General features: G+C 44.0%; 1 protein-coding gene across 13 annotated transcripts in view; it reads right to left on the bottom strand.

Annotated features, from left to right (window-relative positions):
* Nucleotides 1-18,826, bottom strand: part of ARHGAP9 (Rho GTPase activating protein 9) — a 42,722-nt gene extending 23,896 nt beyond the window's left edge. Inside the window, exons 1-5 of one of the 13 annotated variants that reach the window (XR_013541279.1) lie at nt 17,440-18,826; nt 14,552-16,128; nt 8,927-8,970; nt 7,372-7,768; nt 3,951-4,177 (exon numbers count right to left, since the gene is read on the bottom strand). Coding sequence is in view for 9 of the 13 variants with exons in the window: in XM_078384692.1 (XP_078240818.1) it covers nt 3,951-4,177; nt 7,372-7,768 (624 nt within the window). In the remaining 4 variants the exon portion in view is untranslated. Of the gene's footprint in view, nt 1-7; nt 3,834-3,950; nt 4,178-7,371; nt 7,769-8,926; nt 8,971-14,551; nt 16,129-17,439 lie in introns of those variants that run through there. The other 12 variants (XM_078384692.1, XM_078384693.1, XM_078384696.1 and 9 more) reach the window with 12 other exon arrangements.
* Nucleotides 18,827-18,863: the final 37 nt, after the last annotated feature.

Below are 18,863 nucleotides of genomic sequence, written 5' to 3'. Positions count from 1 at the left end.
TACAAACCTTCTCAGATTCTGCCCGGTTCAGTGCTCGTCTTCCACGACTCTTCTAATCCCAGGCTTTCTGCATTTTTTCCTCCCAAAAATGTCCCTCCCTGCACTAGATGGCCCCTTGAAGTCAACGCAGGGCCTTCATTTTGTCCTCAGTCCTACCCAAAGGCATTGCTTAAGATCCAGAGGAAGCTGAAAAGTCTTGCTTCATTGCCAGCAGTTGTCAGGAGTTCACCAGATGTTCGGAAAGCCTCCTTTTCTGAATTTTCTCTCAGTTCCACGCACACATTTCCTGAATCGACCTTCTAACTTCCTCTCCTGTTTTCCGGCCTTTAATTCCACCTGAAGCTTTAAGGCAACCCCACACCCTCATCAGCCCAGCAACTTACTGCTGTCAGAGCCTGGGTCCCTGGTGGTGTTCAAAGGCACACCCGGAAGGGTAGGTCCTCCCACCAGCTTTCCCAACATCCTGTGTGTGGGTGCAGCTTCCCACCCCCTCTCCATCAGAGACGAGGCAAAAAGGGGAAGTGGCGCCACGCAAGTAGGCAGATGTTCAACTATGCTGTGAAAATGCGAGCCTGTCGTGAGCTCGATAGGAAGCACAGAGAGAGAGAGAGAGCCTTGTGGTCCCAAAACGGACCACAAAGAAAGTGTATATGTGTGGCTAAGAAGGCCTCAGCTTCAGGGCAGTTAAGTTTCTCAGTCTATATTCCCTTATTTAGGGTGCTGGACATAGGAATTAGTTATTTGTGGGCATGCTATGAGTTGGGGTGACGCACCTCAGGCCCTAAAGGCCAATACAACCCAAATGGAATCTCATTCTGGCCCTCTTAACTTCTCCAATTTGCCAAGCGTCTTCTCTATTCCATTTTTATTTGGTGGTTTGGTATAGCTTTCCCCCCTCCCCACCTATTCCATCTTTTCCTCCTTTGTCACTATTTTGTGGCATGGAAAAAAAAAAGACAGAAGAAACTGAAGAGAGAAATGGGAGGATTACAAATTCTGTGTTCAAGCCAGATCTAGAAGCATCTCTAAATAGATGGCTTATTTTTTCAAGAAAAACATAAGTATCATTTTTTTTTTGCCTAGACATAAAGGAAGACCTGTCGCATAATATACATCATGATAGATGGACCTAGGAGGCACTATAGAGAAAACAAGCAATGTTGAATAAAGGGCTGTTTGGAGTCGCCTGCAACTGCAACTAACAGCCTGTGCAACTGCTGGCTGGACCTTAATCTCAGGTTGCTTCCAGCATTACAGCACCCAACAATGGCTGGCAAACAGGGAAGTGATAAGCCTAGCATTGGACGGCAATCACTCACGGCTGTCATTGACTCAGAATGTGTGAGGAGGCAGATTGCAATTAAAAAGTGATCGCAAGATCAATCAGGTTTATCCATAGCCCAGAGAGACAGATCCTTTTTACAAACACTGCTAATTTTGCAATTGATTCTAGGTAAGAAAATAGCAAGGGTCTTCACACACTGCACAATTAATGGAATTAATCAGTGGAAGGTGCAGAGGGCATTGTCAGAGTTGGCCCTGCCACTAGGCAAAAGTAAGACACTTCTGAAAGGACAGCAGGTTTCTTAGTGGCTGAAATCCTATTGCTTAAAATCAGTAAGTTGTAACTTTCCGAGCCAGATTCAAGGTTTTAGTACGAACTTATAAAGCCCTTGACAGTTTGAGACCCTGCTACCTGCTGGAGCGTCTTCCCCAAAGAACTTCTGCCCATGCCACCTATCCTCCCAGGCCTTACTCTTATAGATGGACAAGCCAAGAGAGGCAAAGAAGACTTCCACTAGGAATCAAGACTTCTTGGTCATGGCCCCATCTTTGTGAAGACCTGCAGTCATAAGATCGAATCCATGTGACAGAGTGGGCCCCCGTCGCTTGTCCCAGCTCCCACCAACCTAGCAGTTCAAAAGCACGCAAAATGCAAGTACCTGCAGATAAATAGGTACCACCATAGTGGGAAGGTAACAGTGTTCTGTGTCTGAGTCGCACTGGCCATGTGACCACGGAAGATTGTCTTCGGAGAAAACGCTGGCTCTATGGCTTGGAAACGGAGATGAGCACCACCCCCTAGAGTCGGACACGACTGGACAAATTGTCAAGGGGAATCTTTACCTTCCCTCTGCAATAGTTATGGATTTTGATCACCTATTCTGCCATCATGTGGGTTTGCTGCCATTGGATTTTAACTTTTATTGGCGAAGGTAATTTATTGTGGGTGTTTCATTGGAGAGGATAGATTTTCTTATACTTAGTGTTAACCAGCCACAGTAGTGCACATCACTAAGTCAGTTGGTATAAAAGTATTTAAATAAACAAACAAACTAGAGTAGGCCCATTGAACCAATGGAACTCACAGAGTGCACTAACCAATCCCCATTGATTCAATGGGCCTACCTTACTAAGCTAAGCAGCAAGATTTCAAACATTTATCATCATTACTGAATTTTTACTGCAAGAGGGAGTAGAGATGATTGTGAGATTTCCTGCTTCATGTGCTGCTTTCCACTATGATGGGGCAAAGGAGAAGGATGTGAGAATCATCTACTATTCCACTTCAGACAACCCAGTGTCTTGTGCCAGTTCATCCAAAGCCAGTTTGAAAGCCATCTCCAGGGGGATATAGTAATGGTGACAGTTGACTTTATGAAGGCTTGTCAAATAGGCATTAGACGGACTGTTCCTTTTTTTAAGGATTCCATAAATTAATGCAAGGGAGATTTCTCAGTGGCTATGAACCAGACAATTACTCAGCTAAAGCTCCATGTTCAAAGAGATTGTATGCCTCTGAATACTGGATGCCAGACTCAGATGACAAAAGAGGCTTGTGGCTGTTCTGCTTCTTTTACACGTTTCCAGAAGCTTACAATTGGATATTGTTGGAGTAGAAAAATATATTATTTCTTGCTCCTCTATAAAACACCATGCCAGGGGTGGGTATAGAAATCAGATCTGGCTCTACTAGTAGATCTCAGGAAGATCTGCAGCAGGTCAGTTGGGAGGAGTTCTGGCTACACAGAAGCTAGAAATGAAATGTTCCTGCCCCTCCCAAAAAAATAAGTTGCTGAAATAAAAATGCTGTTGTGCAGGAAGAAGCAAGTTTATTTGTTAAAGATCTAAGACAGGGGTGTCCAAACTACATCCCGTGGGCCATATCTGGCTCACCTTGCCTTTTTATCCAGCCCGGGCATAGGAAGAGGAGCAAAGGGGGACCCAAATGATCTCCCACCCCCGCTGTCTTTGCAAAGACAGCAGAGGTGATGGATCAATTAGATCAGGCTTCGCTCCTCTTCCTATCCCTGCTCGGGCATAGGAAGAGGAGGAAAGGTGGACCTAAGCAATCCCCCCACCCATGCTGTCTTAAGACAGCGGGGGTGGGGGTGGGGGATCACTTAGATCAGGCTTTGCTCCTTCGGCATTCAGAAATGTGTGAAATATATGATGTGGCCCCCATACTGAAAAGTTTGCAGATCCCTGATCTAGGAGATTAGCCCTGGTCTTTCTTGAAAACAATTTCTTGAGCTGAGTGTGAGGCATCTGGTCCTTAATTCTTACTTATGTGTACCTAATTTGGGTCATCATTTTGTGCATTGTGCAACATTGTTGCATCCACTTCTGGTTGAAGGATTTCAAAATTCTGAATCAGAACAATAAAAACAACAAGAACAAATCCAAAACAGATCTTTCAAGTTGGCAATTATATACATCTAGTCACCAACAGTCATTATCCAGCACGGTGTAGTGGATAGAGTGATGGATCAGGACTCTGGAGAACCAGGTTTGAATCCCTGTTCAGCCATTGAAACTCAGTTAGGGGCGTGGAACTGGTAAAACCACCCCTTGAACATCTCACTTATCTTGAAAACCTTATAAGTTGGTTCCAACTTGATGACATGAAGCAACAACAAAGACCAACATTGAAAAAAAAATGATCTCACCTCTTCGTTGTTTGCCTGTATCACTACATCTTCCTCTGAGCTTTGTTCCTGCTTTCTATCCATCCTGTTTCTCTGGGACAAGACACTCGTGCTACGGCTTCTGCTAAGCAACAAGTGATGAGATCCCATCATAGTCCGAGGGAGACTACGGCAGGCCATGAGCCTTGTGTGGAAAGACGGTGGGTGAGATTGTATGTACAGGTCCTCCATAGAATAAGACACCATTTCTGCAGATGGTAGAAAGAAGAATGGCAGCATTAGATGCATCAAACAAAATCACCTGGGAAAAGGTACACTGGGGAGATTCTGCCCCTACCCAGAGAATAGTATACTGTGCACTGTAGTCTTTCCCAACCCAGCACCTCCAAATGTGCTGAACTATAGTTCCCATTAGCCTGCCAGCATTGCAGTGCTGCCTGGGAGTTGTATTCCAACTTATGCAGAGGATTCTGGTTATAGATTCCTGAGGAAGTCCTTCAGCTCCATTGGTGATGTGATCTAATTAACTCTGGCCTAGCTGATCCTTAAACCCAAGACCAATCAATGCATCCCATGCACCTACTGTTCTCCATGGCAACCAAATCCACATTCCTAGTTGTTGGCCTGGTGTTTTGCAGGCATTACATCTTAGCTAGCTGATGTGACCACAAGATGCATTTGTGAGTGGAGAAGCCAGAGACCCTGTTTCTCCTTTTGACTCCTTGACCTCTAGTTCCTCCTGTATCTATTGTTAGACTGGTGCCCGTCTTCCTTGTACCTTCTAAGGCACTTGTCTGTATATTTAGAATTAGGGTTAATGCTTTTCTATTTTGAATGCAACCAGTACGCTGATGACACACAGCTCTACATCTCTTTTACTCCAACTTCAGTGGATGCCGTCCAGTCCCTTCAGCGCTGCCTGGACACTGTACTGGAATGGATGCAGTCAAATGGATTGAGGCTGAACCCGGACAAGACGGAGGTCTTGAGGGTGGGTGGCCCTCCCGTCAGTGGCATAGGTGACTCCCTTTCTTTTGGAGGGACGACCCTTGCCACAAAGAGTGAGGTCCGCAGCATGGGGATACATCTGGACCCGGCGCTAACCATGGAAACCCAGGTGGCGTCCGTGGTCCGTTCTGTCTATTTTCATCTATGGCGGATTGCCCAGCTGCGGCCATATCTTGATCGGGGGGCCCTCACTACTCTAGTCCACGGGCTCGTAATCTCGAGACTAGACCATTGTAATGCACTCTACGTGGGGCTGCCTTTGAGGCTCATGCGGAAACTCCAGATGGTCCAGAACACGGCAGCCAGGCTTATTAGTGGGGTGAGAAAATATCAGCACATCTCCCCCACTCCGGCTGCGCTGCACTGGTTACCTATTCGTTTCCGCATTGACTTCAAAGTATTAATGATTACATATAAAGCCCTAAACGGTTTGGGACCTCAATATTTGGCAGATCGCCTCCTCCCACCCAGATCTACCCGAGTCACCCGACATAGCCAGCAGGGACAGCTGAGGGGACTGACGCCGAGGGAGGCCCGGAAGGAGAAAACAAGAAACTGGGCCTTCTCGCCAGTTGCCCCTCGGCTGTGGAACACACTTCCCACTGAAATTCGGCTGGCACCCTCGCTGGGTGTGTTCAAAAACCAACTAAAAACATGGTTATTTAGACAGGCCTTCCCCCCAGTCACCTAAGTTCTTTTCCCCCTTTTTTCCCCCTTTTATCCAAGATGTTGCCATCTTGGATAATATTAATTATATTAATTATAATAATTGCATTATATTAGTTATTGTTCTACATTGTTTTAATGTGTTTTAATTTTTGTAAGCCGCCCCGAGTAGACGTTGTCTAGGGGGGGCGGGGTAAAAATCGAATAAATAAATAAATAAATAAATAAATAAAGGTTAGTTATTAGCTTTAATTGCTTCTACCTGCTTTACTGTGGGACTTACAACCCACATATTTATGCAGCACTTGTCCCCAACCAAGATAAACCATAGTACCATAACTTTTTGTTTCTCTTGCCTTTCAACTCCCAAACAAATTGCATCAGAGCACAGAGTGCTGTCCTCTGAAGATGCCGGCCACAGAGACTGGGGAAACGTCAGGAAGAACAACCTTCAGAACACAGCCAAAGAGCCTGAAAAACCCACAACAACCAATAACAACAAAGTTCCTTTATGATTTGGTGAATACATAGTTTCTCAGGCAAGTGTGCACTGCTGTAGAGCATGTGCTGGTATTGATGTGCAGCAAGTTGGACGTGCTGGAGGCGAGAAGCTATGCAGTCTGATGATGCCTTGTGACTGGGGGACACAGCTCTGTAGTCAAAGAGGGATTAGCACTGGTACACTGGGACTCCAACTGGGTGCTATGCACCATTGCCCTTTGTGGTGATCCACTTGAGACTGCAGAAAACAAGTGGAGCTGGCCCAAGACATGCCGATGCCTGAGGAAAATGGTAAACAACACCCCTCCACCATCAAGATATGCAGAGACTGTCAAGGAAAATTACAGGTCTGAGGAGAATGGAGTGTATTAATGAGAAGCCATATTGAACAGATGTGTTAAAACTGAGTCATGATGACTCAGCATTGCTGATGCAACTCATAGATGATGCAACTCAGGGATAATACAACCTGTAATCTGATTGGTTCTGTATATGTATATACTGTATGTGTGAGTTGTACAGTCAATTGTATCTTCCTGCTTGAAGATAACTGCTACACGTTATGCTGCCAGACTGCTGTAAATATTCTGTAAATACACGTTGGTGGAGGAAATGCTGCTGGAGTGTGCGTAAGTTATTTCTGGACTGCCTGGACTGCAAATTACTCTGCTAAAACCGCGATTTGCACTAAGAAACGCTAACAGAGACTGCCCTGGAGGAGTGTTCTTTGAATTGTTTTTCAATACGGACAATGGGCCAGCATCCTCTATATACCTGAAAGCCGCAAGGTATTTATGAGGGTACAGCCAAGTTGTGTATCATCATCATGGTTATCAACCCAAGTGTTCTTGGACTGCAGCTCCCGGAAACCCCAGCCAGCACAGATGTTGGTGAAGGCTTCTGGGAATTGCAGTCTAAGAACATCTGTATTACCCAAGGTTGGGAACCATTATATCATAGTTTTGCCCTCTACTGTCATCTCTGCAACCTAACATTTAAGACAGCTATCTTGCTTTCCTATCAGGACTAGCTCTGAAGGGAGAAGGAAGGAGCAATGCAGTCCTTAGAGCTCCCAGGACACCTCCCACACTCCTCCTCCTCCTCCTCCTCCTCCTCCTCCTCCAGGAAGTTCACTGGTTCTTCACAAATTAGTTAATTTAGCTATAAATGCCTCCGTTCCATTCTTTGGAGTGCAACATAACAACAGAAGTGTCCAGCTCAGTTTATCACTCTTTGTCTGACTATCTAGTTCTCTCCTCCAACTCACCAGTGTTATTACCTTGCTCTGTGCAGATGCCAGGATGCAATGTGTTGTTTTGTTGTGGGGCTGCCCTCATACCAGGGGGCAGTTCAGTGACATAGGAGGCGGGCACAAAGATGGGTCGCTTTTGTTTGTGTTGACCAAGACGACGCACTTGCCACCAGTCGTCGTTAGACTTGTGCATGAGCTGGAAGAGCTCGCCTTCCAAAATGGACACCCGCCTCCCATCCTCAGACTTATACTGATAGTCGTAGAGGGCCTGTAGCATCACGCCAGCTGTGGGATCCAGGGATGACTGGCTCTGTAGGCGACTGAGCCCTTCCAAAAACCACTGGCCTGAAAGCATCTCATCAAGGGTTATAAAGGGTTGTTTCCAGTCCCAGAAAGGGGTCTCAGCTGCCATCTAGACAGAGAAGAAAATGGGGCATAACACTCAGAAACTGAACATGGAAGTCTGTCTCCTTGAACTATCAGCTCCAATCAGCAAGTTAATAAGAAGATTATTATTTGTGGGCAGAAATCCTGTTACTTTAAAATACACTGCATAAGGCTGATGACATCATCAACAGCGAGTTTTTTAAAATTAAACATTTCTCTCCAAAAGACCCTTGGAGTACCTTTCATTATGAGGAGCCCACTGGGGGACACAAGATGAGGAGTCTTTAATTTCTAAAAATCACACCTCTGGTAAAATCATCCTGCTGGCAGTGATTTTTGGAAATTTAAGACTCCTCCCTAGTCCTATGGTCCACAAGGCCTTTCCCATTATGAAAAGGATCGCAAGAGATTCTCAGGACCTTGCAGGGGGTGGAATCAGAAATTTTTAATTTCCAAAAAAAATCTTCATATCTGATGATGTCATCAGTCTTACATGGCTTAAGTAAAAGCAGTAGGATTTCAACCATTATATTTTTAAATTGCTGCTTATTTTATATGGGAAATACCAAAACAATATGGATTTTTCTGAATTTATTCAAGATGAAACGGGAAGGTTGTAGGGAATGTTTGCAGAGTTGTGATACACTCCACTGTTCTATCAATTACTACTCATGTCAAAATAACAGTTTAAACTGGGGTAGACAACTTCCTGGGAGTTGAGAGCTATACATGCCTGCTTCTTGATAATGGAGGGCCACAGTCACTCCTAGTCCCTGCATTTTCCCCCCTTTTAAAAGTTTTTTTTTAAATCTGATAAATCCACCCCTGCCCTCTAGTGGGGTACAAAAAGAGTGCTGCTTATACAAGTATATTGGGGGCTCATAACATGGCAAAATTGACTCCCATAATCCCTAATTTCAGAGCAAAAAAGGTTTTTTAAAAATGTTTTTAAAATATTGAAGGGTGGAGGGATTGCTGATGGACCTTGGAGTGCCGGGGAATTGTGTTTGGGCTCCTGTGGGCCAAACATTGCCCATTCCTGCCTTAAACAGAAGAATAGTGGCCATTGCCTCTTATGTGGGATCAAATGTGGTGGTGGGAGCAGACAGAAGACACAGGATATCTCCTAACAGTGTGGAAAATTAAAGTTTGTGTGGCTTACAGTGGAAAAGAAAGAACTTACTAGTACTAGAACTGTTTTTCTGGAAGCATCCTAGTTTTCAGGATCTGGAAATAGAAAGAAATGGCATTGTCAGAAAAATTTAAAAATGGGGCAGAGGAAAGATAGTAGTGTTGAAACGGAGAAGGTGAGAGCACCCATACTTTGCCTTTAGCTGCAAAAGTGGCTCAAACGACAAGACTGCCTCTTCCGAGGCTCTGCACTCTCCAGCTGCCCTGCAGGCAAAAGTGGCAAGAGGCAAGCCACGTTGCAGTCGCAACAGGAAGCAACGCTGCATCTGCCGCTCACCACAGAGGAAGAGCGCATGCATCGCCCTGTAAAGCCTTCTGAGGAAGAACCTGATGTTCTCAAACTGAAGCGAGTGAGGGAAGCTATTCTAGAAATTCCCACATGAGCAAAACCAGCTGCCTTCACATAGAATCTTGGGATTCCTCAAAAAATTTTCTTACTACTCTCTCTCTCTCTCAGCAACTAAAATCCAGTATTAAGTCTCAACTAGAGTAAGCCCACTGAATCGGTGGGGATTTGGTGAGTCAATGGCTATGTAAGGGCTTGATCGCACTGACAAAATCCCTCTTTGGAATCATGTTGGGCTGAAAACAACCCAATTTAGATAATAGTGTACACACAAGGTGGGTGCATGAGCGAACTACTGTGCCAGGGGAGCATGTTTTTCTGCTCCTCTGGCAAACCTCTGTTTATTTTGAGACACATCGATTGGAATCGATTCCACATGTCTGTATGCTCCTGCTGATTTTTTTAAAATTCCCATTATCTGATACTAGATAGCACAAATGAAAAAAATGTTAAAGCACTGTGATTGCCTCTTCCCCTAACACACCAAATCATCCACACCACCAGTGTAATAACTCACCCCCACCTCCCAAATGCCTACCTGATTGTGCCCCTGAATCACCCCCCCATTGCCTGCCCAATCACCCACTCATTGCCCATCCGATTCCCTACTGCCAGCCAGGTGCCCTCATCACCTCTGCCCCTCACCCTCTGCCCCTTCCTCCCTCCTCTTCCTCCCCCTCCCTTTCCATTCTCCCTCTGTCCTTCCATCGGAGCCACTTGACGAGATGGAGGGGTGCATGGCAGTAGGGGTAGCAGCAGGGAGCCTGAGGAGGCAGCAGGGAGCCCAAGGAGGAGAAGGAGGCATAGTGAGGACATACAAACTGCCACAAACATTTTGGATTCAGACTAAAGTCCAACTGATTTTAGCCCAAATTCAAAAAATACTATCTTCCTGCTGGTTTGTTCCAGCAGTCCTAGGTTCCATTGATTCAATGGCCCTATTCTAGCTATGACTTTAAAAAGTATTTAACAAATATGAAAACAAAAAGCATGCATACCTTAAAAAACTTAATAACACACAGCAACATAAAACAATTATACAAAACGTGCTCCTCCCACCCATTTTCCGGGCCCAACAACAGAAGAGAGAATCATGAAAGGGCATTCTCAATAACCCAAAAATATATGTGTAGAATGGAGCCAGAATGTTATTAGTACATACACAAAAAAAATCCCACCTATGAAAGTGGCACCATTGTGGAGGATTTCAGTCTAGCTACACTCCTTCAGTCATGAGAGCTGAATGAAAGTGTGGTAAAATCCATACTGCATTGTATACAAGTAGCAAGGAACCTGTCCTTCCCCATAACGATCCCCCATGCTTTCTGGAGGCATGTGATAGGAGATGACAGGAAACAGGATGCTGGATTAGATTGACACAGGAGAGCTCTTCTTTCATGGTGGCTCTAACAACCATCCAAATATGGTTGATGTCTGGTTTCCATGTAATCTCCCCTTGGAAATGAAAGAAACCGTGTTTTTCTTCTTCTTCTTAGCAACCACTTATATACAACTATTCACTAATACTACAGTTACACTCACGCCCCCCACTTTTAGAAAGTCTGCTGCCTTTTACCTAAATAGGCAATTGTTGTTGTTTAATCGTTTAGCCGTGTCTGACTCTTCGTGACCCCATGGACCAGAGCATGCCAGGCCCTCCTATCTTCCACTGCCTCCTGGAGTTGGGTCAACTTCATGTTGGTCGCTTTGATGATACTCTCCAACCATCTCGTCCTTTGTTGTCTCCTTCTCCTCTTGCCTTCATACTTTCCCAACATCAGGGTCTTTTCCAGGGAGTCTTCTCTTCTCATGAGATGGCCAAAGTACTGGAGCCTCAGCTTCAGGATCTGTCCTTCCAGTGAACACTCATGGATAGGTTTGTTCTCTTTGCAGTCCAGGGGACTCTCAAGAGTCTCCTCCAGCACCACAATTCAAAAGCATCAATTCTTCAGCAATGTATAGTGGCAATTATGGAGAGAACATTTTGGTTTTCTAACTCTCCCCCTTGGGTGGGACTAGCTTTTGTTGGAACTTTTCTGACCCTGGAATGTTTTTCCCAAGGGAAAACTTTCATACCAGCAGTAGTAAGGAGGAAATGTATCTTTAAGTGACAGGCTTAAATAGGAACTCCCTTTTATTTGTGACAGCCAAACAAAACAGGCATGGAAAAGCTGGTCTGCTTTCCTGTGTATCTACATCTAAAAAAACAAAGACATTCCCAAATAGAGAGAAAAACACCCATTCAGCTGAAGCTATACCCCCAAAAGCAAAAACATTTAAATAAATGATCAAGACATCTCACTCAGTATTTGGACCCATTAAAGTTTGGCTTTGAACCAAAATTATGCTCTTAACCCTTGACTGAGGGTGCTACTTACAGTCAAGTTATCCCAAACAGAGGTTTCTCTGCCATCCTTTCTACTGTTACAACCCACTGCATACATCACACATATGTAACCAAAGATAATGCTACACATAACTTTATTTGGGAGCAATTTAAGCAATTACACAGACTGCAGAAGAGGATAATAGGAGTGTTCCCAATCTCACCAAATAAACTGCAGCCTTAATGTTGTGCCAAAAGGGAGCAGAACAGCTCAAAAAGGGGGGGGGGGCTCTTACTTAAAATGTGTTTGGTCATCAGAAAATAGGGTGAACCAAACTGAACCAGAAGCGAAACTAATAGCGAAGTGTAGGTTAATTTAATCCCCTCCTAACTAAACTATATTCTACTTTGTACAAAACTGGATTCACAAACACTTCCCGTTACATATAGAACGCAACATGTTTTCTATTGTTGCTATTTTATCTGAGTCATAATAGTCTTATGCTCATACAGTATACCCAGACAAGTGTCAGTGTTGCTGAACAGTTGGCAAAGGCCTTGAATTTCAGACAGATAAATAGAGATCTGCCTAATTCAGAGGTTGTGAGAAAGTTTTGATTATTTCCACCTGGGAGGAGGCACACTCTCAGCAAATGTAGTTGTAGAAGTAGTAACTGTGTTAGTCTGTACAAACATTATAGGTAAAAGCAAAATAGAAATAAAAAGTAAAAAAAGACAAATCTCTTTCTCTTATGCCTGATAAAAAGGACTTGTCCACAAAATCTCACATTTAAAAAATATATAAGTTAGTCTTTAAGGTGCCACCATGTTTTTGTCTCTTTTTTTCCTTTTTAGTTTTACCTATAACTCTCAGCAAAGAATATTCATCTGTGAATCTGCTGATTGAGGATGCTGAGTCATAGTGGCAGCCCTGAGAAACAGATACCACTACTGTTTTCAAGATGGAGTCTCCGATCCCGAGGAACATAATCTAACCAGCCTAATAAGCAGGGCTGGCTCTGGCTTTCAGAGTCCTTGGCAAAATATCTTTGGTGGACCTTCTTCCACATTAATAGGCCAATGGCTCTGAACATACCTGTTGGCTCCAGCAGGCTCCTCTGAGCCAACATTTAAAATTGCCCACAAACCCCTAAGTGGCACTACACTGGTAACAACCTGGGAAAATTAAAATGGCAGCTCACAGATCCAGCCACTCAAGAAGAGGGAACTGTCAGCAATCCCTAGGAATGAGGCATTAGTGGCTTGCCCAGGGATACCAGGTGTTGGCACAGGGTTTGTCAATAAGCCATAGACTAGTAACCCTGTCCCCTGCCTCCCAGCCAACCACTCTTACGCTATAAGAAAACTCACCTTATTAAAGTCTCTCCCATTGAAACTTCCTTCAATAAGTGTTTTGTGAAAGAATACTCAACATCAGGGATAAGGGGCTATGAAGAAACTGAAAATTTGGGGAATATGAAATATTGAATTCAGTTTCTGGACACTTCTGTGCATGCCTGGGAACTTGACCAAATAGGCAGAGGTTAGGGCATGAACAGGCAGTTCACACCTTCAATTTTTCTCCTGTTCTGGAACACTTCAAAGAAAGGAATGAGCCAGAAACAGAGGCATCTACGCTTATCTTTTATCAGTGGGCATATCAGAGCCTCCTGACAAGGACTTTAATGGCTTAGCTGCAACCTCTGGCTTAAAATGTTTTTGGCAACAGGTATGTAATGGCCCATTTACTTATATACAGTAAAAGGAATTAGGAAAAACCAGTTAGTTAGCCTAACCTGTCTCCGAGGAGAAAAATGCTTTGCTCCCCTGCTGTTTCATGATGTCTCAAAGGGACAATTTGACTTTGAGGCTGTGTCTGTTTTCTGTCCTAAGAAACTTTGCCAGAAGGATGTACTCTGTGCATGTCCCAGAATGATTCTATCCATTAAGCTGTGAGCATCAAATAAGGTAGACTAACTTTTATTATTTTCTGGTGTATTTTTTTCTTGAATGGTGCTAAGTCTGTCTCTGTGTTTCCTCCTGCATTTTGAAAAACATCTGTAGCCATTTGACACATTTGCTCTTTCTTCCTTTCCTTCTTTCCTTCTTTCTTTCTTTCTTTCTTTCTTTCTTTCTTATAAACTGCAAAAACTCTTTCAAGCAGCTATCTGGATTTTTGACTGAGAGGGTTTGTGGTACTAAAACCAGTCCTTGCCTCAGTCAGCTACTGGGATTGTTTTTAAGTATTTGTGTGTGGGACTGGTGGCAGCTACCTACAAGGTTGACATGCTGTCTCTGAGTCACTTAGATTTGGAGGTTTCCTTTTGTGTTAGACTCGGTAGAGCATCATGAAGTCTGGGAGACTTGGGACTGATACAGTTCATTCCACTTCTACAGCCTTCACCACATCTGACTCTCTCTGTGCTTCCCCACCCCAGGGTGAGCAAGAGTAGTTGGTTGAGTGGCTACAGAGAGGCCAAAAATACAAAACTGCAGCTCCCACCATCTTGACTCTTGGGACAATGACAGCTGCAGTCCTACAACATCTGGAGGGAGGCTTGGGTTCCCTATTCCTATTCAATTGGGTCTGACCCAGAATCCTATCTCCAACGTAACCCTTCTGCATTTTCTTCTGGACTTAATTACCCATTTTGCACAGCCTGTCTTTCAATGAATCCTCCACATAAAATCTGCTTGGGAACCCCTATCCTGTACCCAGAATGGAAGCTAGCAGCTGAACTAGAGCTTGGAAATGTTACTTTTTGGCCAGTAGCCATGCTGCTTGGGGGACACTCGGAGTTGCAGTCCAATAAAGTTACTTTCACAAGCTAAGAGCAGGATCTAGGACACTTGCTCACTGATGCACAAAGAAAAAGAGGGAGGGCGATCAAGCTGATTCAGGTCCACTGCAAAAAGGAGGTGGTTAGATGAATAGTGATATTTACCTGCATCCTCATCACAGTGAGATGATATTCCTGCGTTACCTGGTTATTTTGCTCCCAGATCTGCTCCCTGTCTTGTTCTTCTTTCCATTTCCCTAGCAGGTGGGTGCCAATGAGAAAGATGAAGCGTTTTGCTTGTTTAAATGAATTCAGTTCATGGAGGAGGACAAAGCGCAGGTAACACACACACACATATCCGCTTTCACGGGTGTGTGTGTGTGTAATGGTTTCCTGTAGCCTACAGGGAGCGGCTTTGTTCGCATGCCCCACAAGGCAGGAAGACGACATCGTCCCTGTCTTACCACAGCCCTGTCGTTGCAAATGCACAGGGCATTTAAAAACCAACTTTAAAATTTTATTGCAGGTAATTGCATAAATAAAACCATGTTGCTGAAACAAGCAGATCCCACGGACATTAGGGACACGAGAGTGGCCAACCTGAGCACACTTAGCAGTCAGTTTACGGAGGGTACTTCTGAATAAACAAGGGTTAGGGCTGAGTTAGCTGCACTGTCTAGGTTGTAGAGAATACAGTCGGCACAATCCAGTTGGCATAGTTAGGCCAGCATAAACTGGATGCAGGCGTCCTAAATACTTAATTTTAAGGAATGGATAGCTTCTTCCCTCCCACTTTTCTTTGGTTTCAAAACTCCCAAGTTTCTACCTTTGAGAACTTGGAAAAAAAAAAGAGAGAGAGAGAGAGAGAGAGAGAGAGAGAGAGAGAGAGAGAGAGAGAGAGAGAGAGCAGCTGTGCCCCCATCCAAAGAGAACTGGAACCGTGGCATGGAGCAAAGGGGTGTTTAGCTATTCCTTCCTCAGAATGTTCCCCTCAAAAACCGCATCTCAAATCTGTAATTTTCCCTCTAAGGCTCATATGAGAGGAACTAATGCTTTACGTATTTTGGTCCAAAGACACTTAGGACTTTAACAGTCAAAACTGGCAACAGGAAACAACCCTGGGAGCTAATGAGAAAGAAGCTACTTTGATATAAGCTTGATAATATGGGATTCAATCAAAATTTCAACAGTTCTCCTTATTGGAGGTACAAATTAATATCATGACTGATACCAACAACAAAAGACACAGGTAACCAGACCTCAGGCAGTGGTCCAGTAGCTGTTGGAAAGGACACGGCCTTGCAAGTTACTGATGTTCATCTGCTGTAACAGAATAGCCTCGAGCTTCTTGATTTCCTCCTGGTATTCCTTCAGCAGGATGTTGTTGAGGTCTTCATTGATGCAGAGTTTATTCTGGATGTTCTTACCTTGATGGGCACAGTGCAAAGTGTTGAGACTCTCATCATGGCAGGCCGCCATGGATGCCTTAGTGTTGCTACAGCAGCTGAGTAGGTTTGGAGTCTCAGTAGGGGACGTGCCTATGCCTGCCATCTGCCAAGGCTGAGGTGTAGCTTAGACATCCCTGAGATGTTTGTGGACTCTTTGAGGCTCTCCCCAACAACTCTAGTTCTGGACTGCAGCTCACTCCCAGCCAGGTCCACCACACTGGGTTTTGCAACTCTTGGGTGATCGTGGCCTCTGTCATCTGCAAAGCAACAAACCACGCAGGAGAAGCTGCATACCTGAAAGACAGTTTTTAAACCATTAGATTCTTTCACATTATGGGCAGTATGGATTGTATTCCGACACATCTGAAGGACACCAGGTTGTGGGAGGCTGATCTAGGGCACAGTGGTTACTACTTTGGATTCTATACGTATATGCTCATGTGTGGGTAGGTTTCTCGACCAGTGCAATAAACAGCCTTTAAGCCACTTAGGGTGCAACTACATTAACAAATAATGCTGGAAATGCTCCATAATCAGGACAATCTGTTTCACATTATTTTGTTGACTACATAATTACTGTATAGAACTTCATATCAAGCACTATAGAGTGGTATATAAGCAACATGCTTTGCATTTTACTAGAATGATAACAATAGTTTTATATATGTTTTTGTGCTCACCAGCTAGTGATTAAACTCTACCTGTCCCAAATGATTCTACCCTGTTTCCCCAAAAATAAGACCTAACCTGAAAATAAACCCTAGTACTCTATGATTTTTCAGGTTGCTCGTAATATAACTCCTATCCCAAAAATAAGCCCCAGTTAAGAGAAACCCCACCCTCCACCCTTGTGCAACAACCAGAAGATGACAGGACTGTATTTGAATAAAAGTAGATTGCTGTGCATGCAAAAAATAAAACATCCCTTGAAAATAAGCCCTAATGCATTTTCTGGAGCAAAAATTAATATAAGACTCTGTCTTATTTTCAGGGAAACATGGTATTTGTCAACAAACTATCCATAAGCACCCAGTCTGAAATCTCCAGCAACCTCTATTAAGGTCTACTTGTACATTTCATTAGAACAAGTATTCTGCATACAGCTCCTCAAGTGGTATGAAGCTTCAGGGGTGGAGTGCTTACCTGGGCTTCATTTCCTGTGGAAGGGGTCATGGGAAGCCAAGTTGGTTCCATAATATTTGTGTTTATGTACAGATATGCAAGGTGAAATTCAATGGAGGCAAAGGGTAAACAAGGGGGCAATCTTTAGCCCTCCAGAAATTGTGAGCTGCAATTCCCATAATCTTTTCCATTGGCAATGTTGGGTGGGACGTCTGGGAACTGAAGTCCAAACATTCGCAGAACCAAAGATTCTCTAACTCTGTCTTCAAACACATCAGCATTTCTTGGTACTACTACTGTATAGACATTTTTGACTCAGCCCTTGTTGATTTTAAAATTTGTGGGTAAGTAACCCCCTAGTAGTTAGCCACTTGTCCTAGATATATAAAGTGCCTTGCATAGGTACGTACTCTTCTCACTACTATGGCATTTATAATACTGGTTTGGAAATAATTCCCATACTTTGCAGTCAGTTCCACTCACCTCTATGAGTAGGTAGGCAATTTCACTGTAACACTGCTCCATGTTCTGGCTGATGTAAGAGGTGCCATCAAAGGTGAACTGCTTGGATGGGTCACCCACGGCAGCCAGATTCTGGATGAAGCACCGGCCAACAGCACTGCCCACACTGATCATCATCTTGCAGCCAAGCTACTTGTTGGGGGGCTGGCAATGGATAGTCACTTCCACTGCTTCTGAGGCCATGGTCAAAACCCATAAACTTATGCCTGGAGAACTGAGCAGAAGGAAGGGTGAGGAAAAATAGGACTAAGGCAAGATTTCCAGCAAAGGAAAGAGAACTTCTGCTTACTTCAGCTGGGTGTCAGGAACAGGATGGCAGAATAGCTTAGGGAAGGAACAGTTATTGTGTTGTTGGAAAATCAGCATGCAAAGCAGCATGTTTTTTTTGACAGCATGAGAACAACAAATGGCATTGTTCCTGTCCAGTATGATCAGTCCAGGGTGCCTGTGGCTCTAACAAGACAACAAGCTAATTCTAAGCCTGTGATTTATTTATTTTTATTTATTTAAGAAAATAGGGGAAGAGCTATCCAGGGAGAAGTGGGATCCCAAACAATACCACCAGAGAAGTATCAAAGACTTGAGAAGCTCAAGGGAGTGGGTATGCAAAGGAGAGCAGGGGCAAGTGAGGCAAGAGAGCAGGTGAATTTCTTTGTGTGTGTGTGTGTGTGTTTTAAAGATTTGTATAATTTAATCTGTGGATACAGATGGGATCTATAATTTGATGGTTTGAGGAGGATCCCAAGCAAAAATAATGTGGATTCATCAAAATGTGTGTTTGGGATCCATGTTTTTGCACCACTGCAAAGCAGTGCAGTGAAGGGTCTCTGATTTCTGTAGTTCAATCGACAGGCACAGATGAGATGTGAGAATGCTTTTCCATGCCATCCTCATCATCATCATACAAAAAGGATCTGCACCTGAGGTCCCATGTTTTTGCATCATCATAATGACATGCAGCAAATAACTTATTATTCTTATGGTTTAATTTGGAGGCAGTGGAGGACAGGAGGGCCTGGCGTGCTCTGGTCTATGGGGTCACGAAGAGTCGGACACAACTTAACCAGTAAACAACAACGAAGACCTACTGGAATGAATGCAATTTAATCGTCCTGATAAAATTAAAAGGGAACAAAGAAATATCTAGGGGGAGCAATTTAAAAAACTACTAGATTTCTTTCAGTGTCATTAAGCGAAAGTTTATTTAACTTGTGACGTTGATCTCAATGGACACCATCGAGCCATTTCTGACGGTACCTGCCATTTCCCCGTAAGCCGTTTCAGAAGCAATTTTTGCTTACGTCACTTCCCCTTCTTCCTTTCTCCGTCCCCTTTCACAATTTTCCCTGAAGTGCGCGAGGTATGCCGGGACTTGTAGTTTTAGG

This window comes from Pogona vitticeps, chromosome 2 (assembly GCF_051106095.1).
Source record: "Pogona vitticeps strain Pit_001003342236 chromosome 2, PviZW2.1, whole genome shotgun sequence".
NCBI classification, from domain to species: domain Eukaryota; kingdom Metazoa; phylum Chordata; class Lepidosauria; order Squamata; family Agamidae; genus Pogona; species Pogona vitticeps.
The sequence above is the reverse complement of the archived record's forward strand: the minus strand, read 5'-3'. Positions and strand labels throughout refer to the sequence as shown.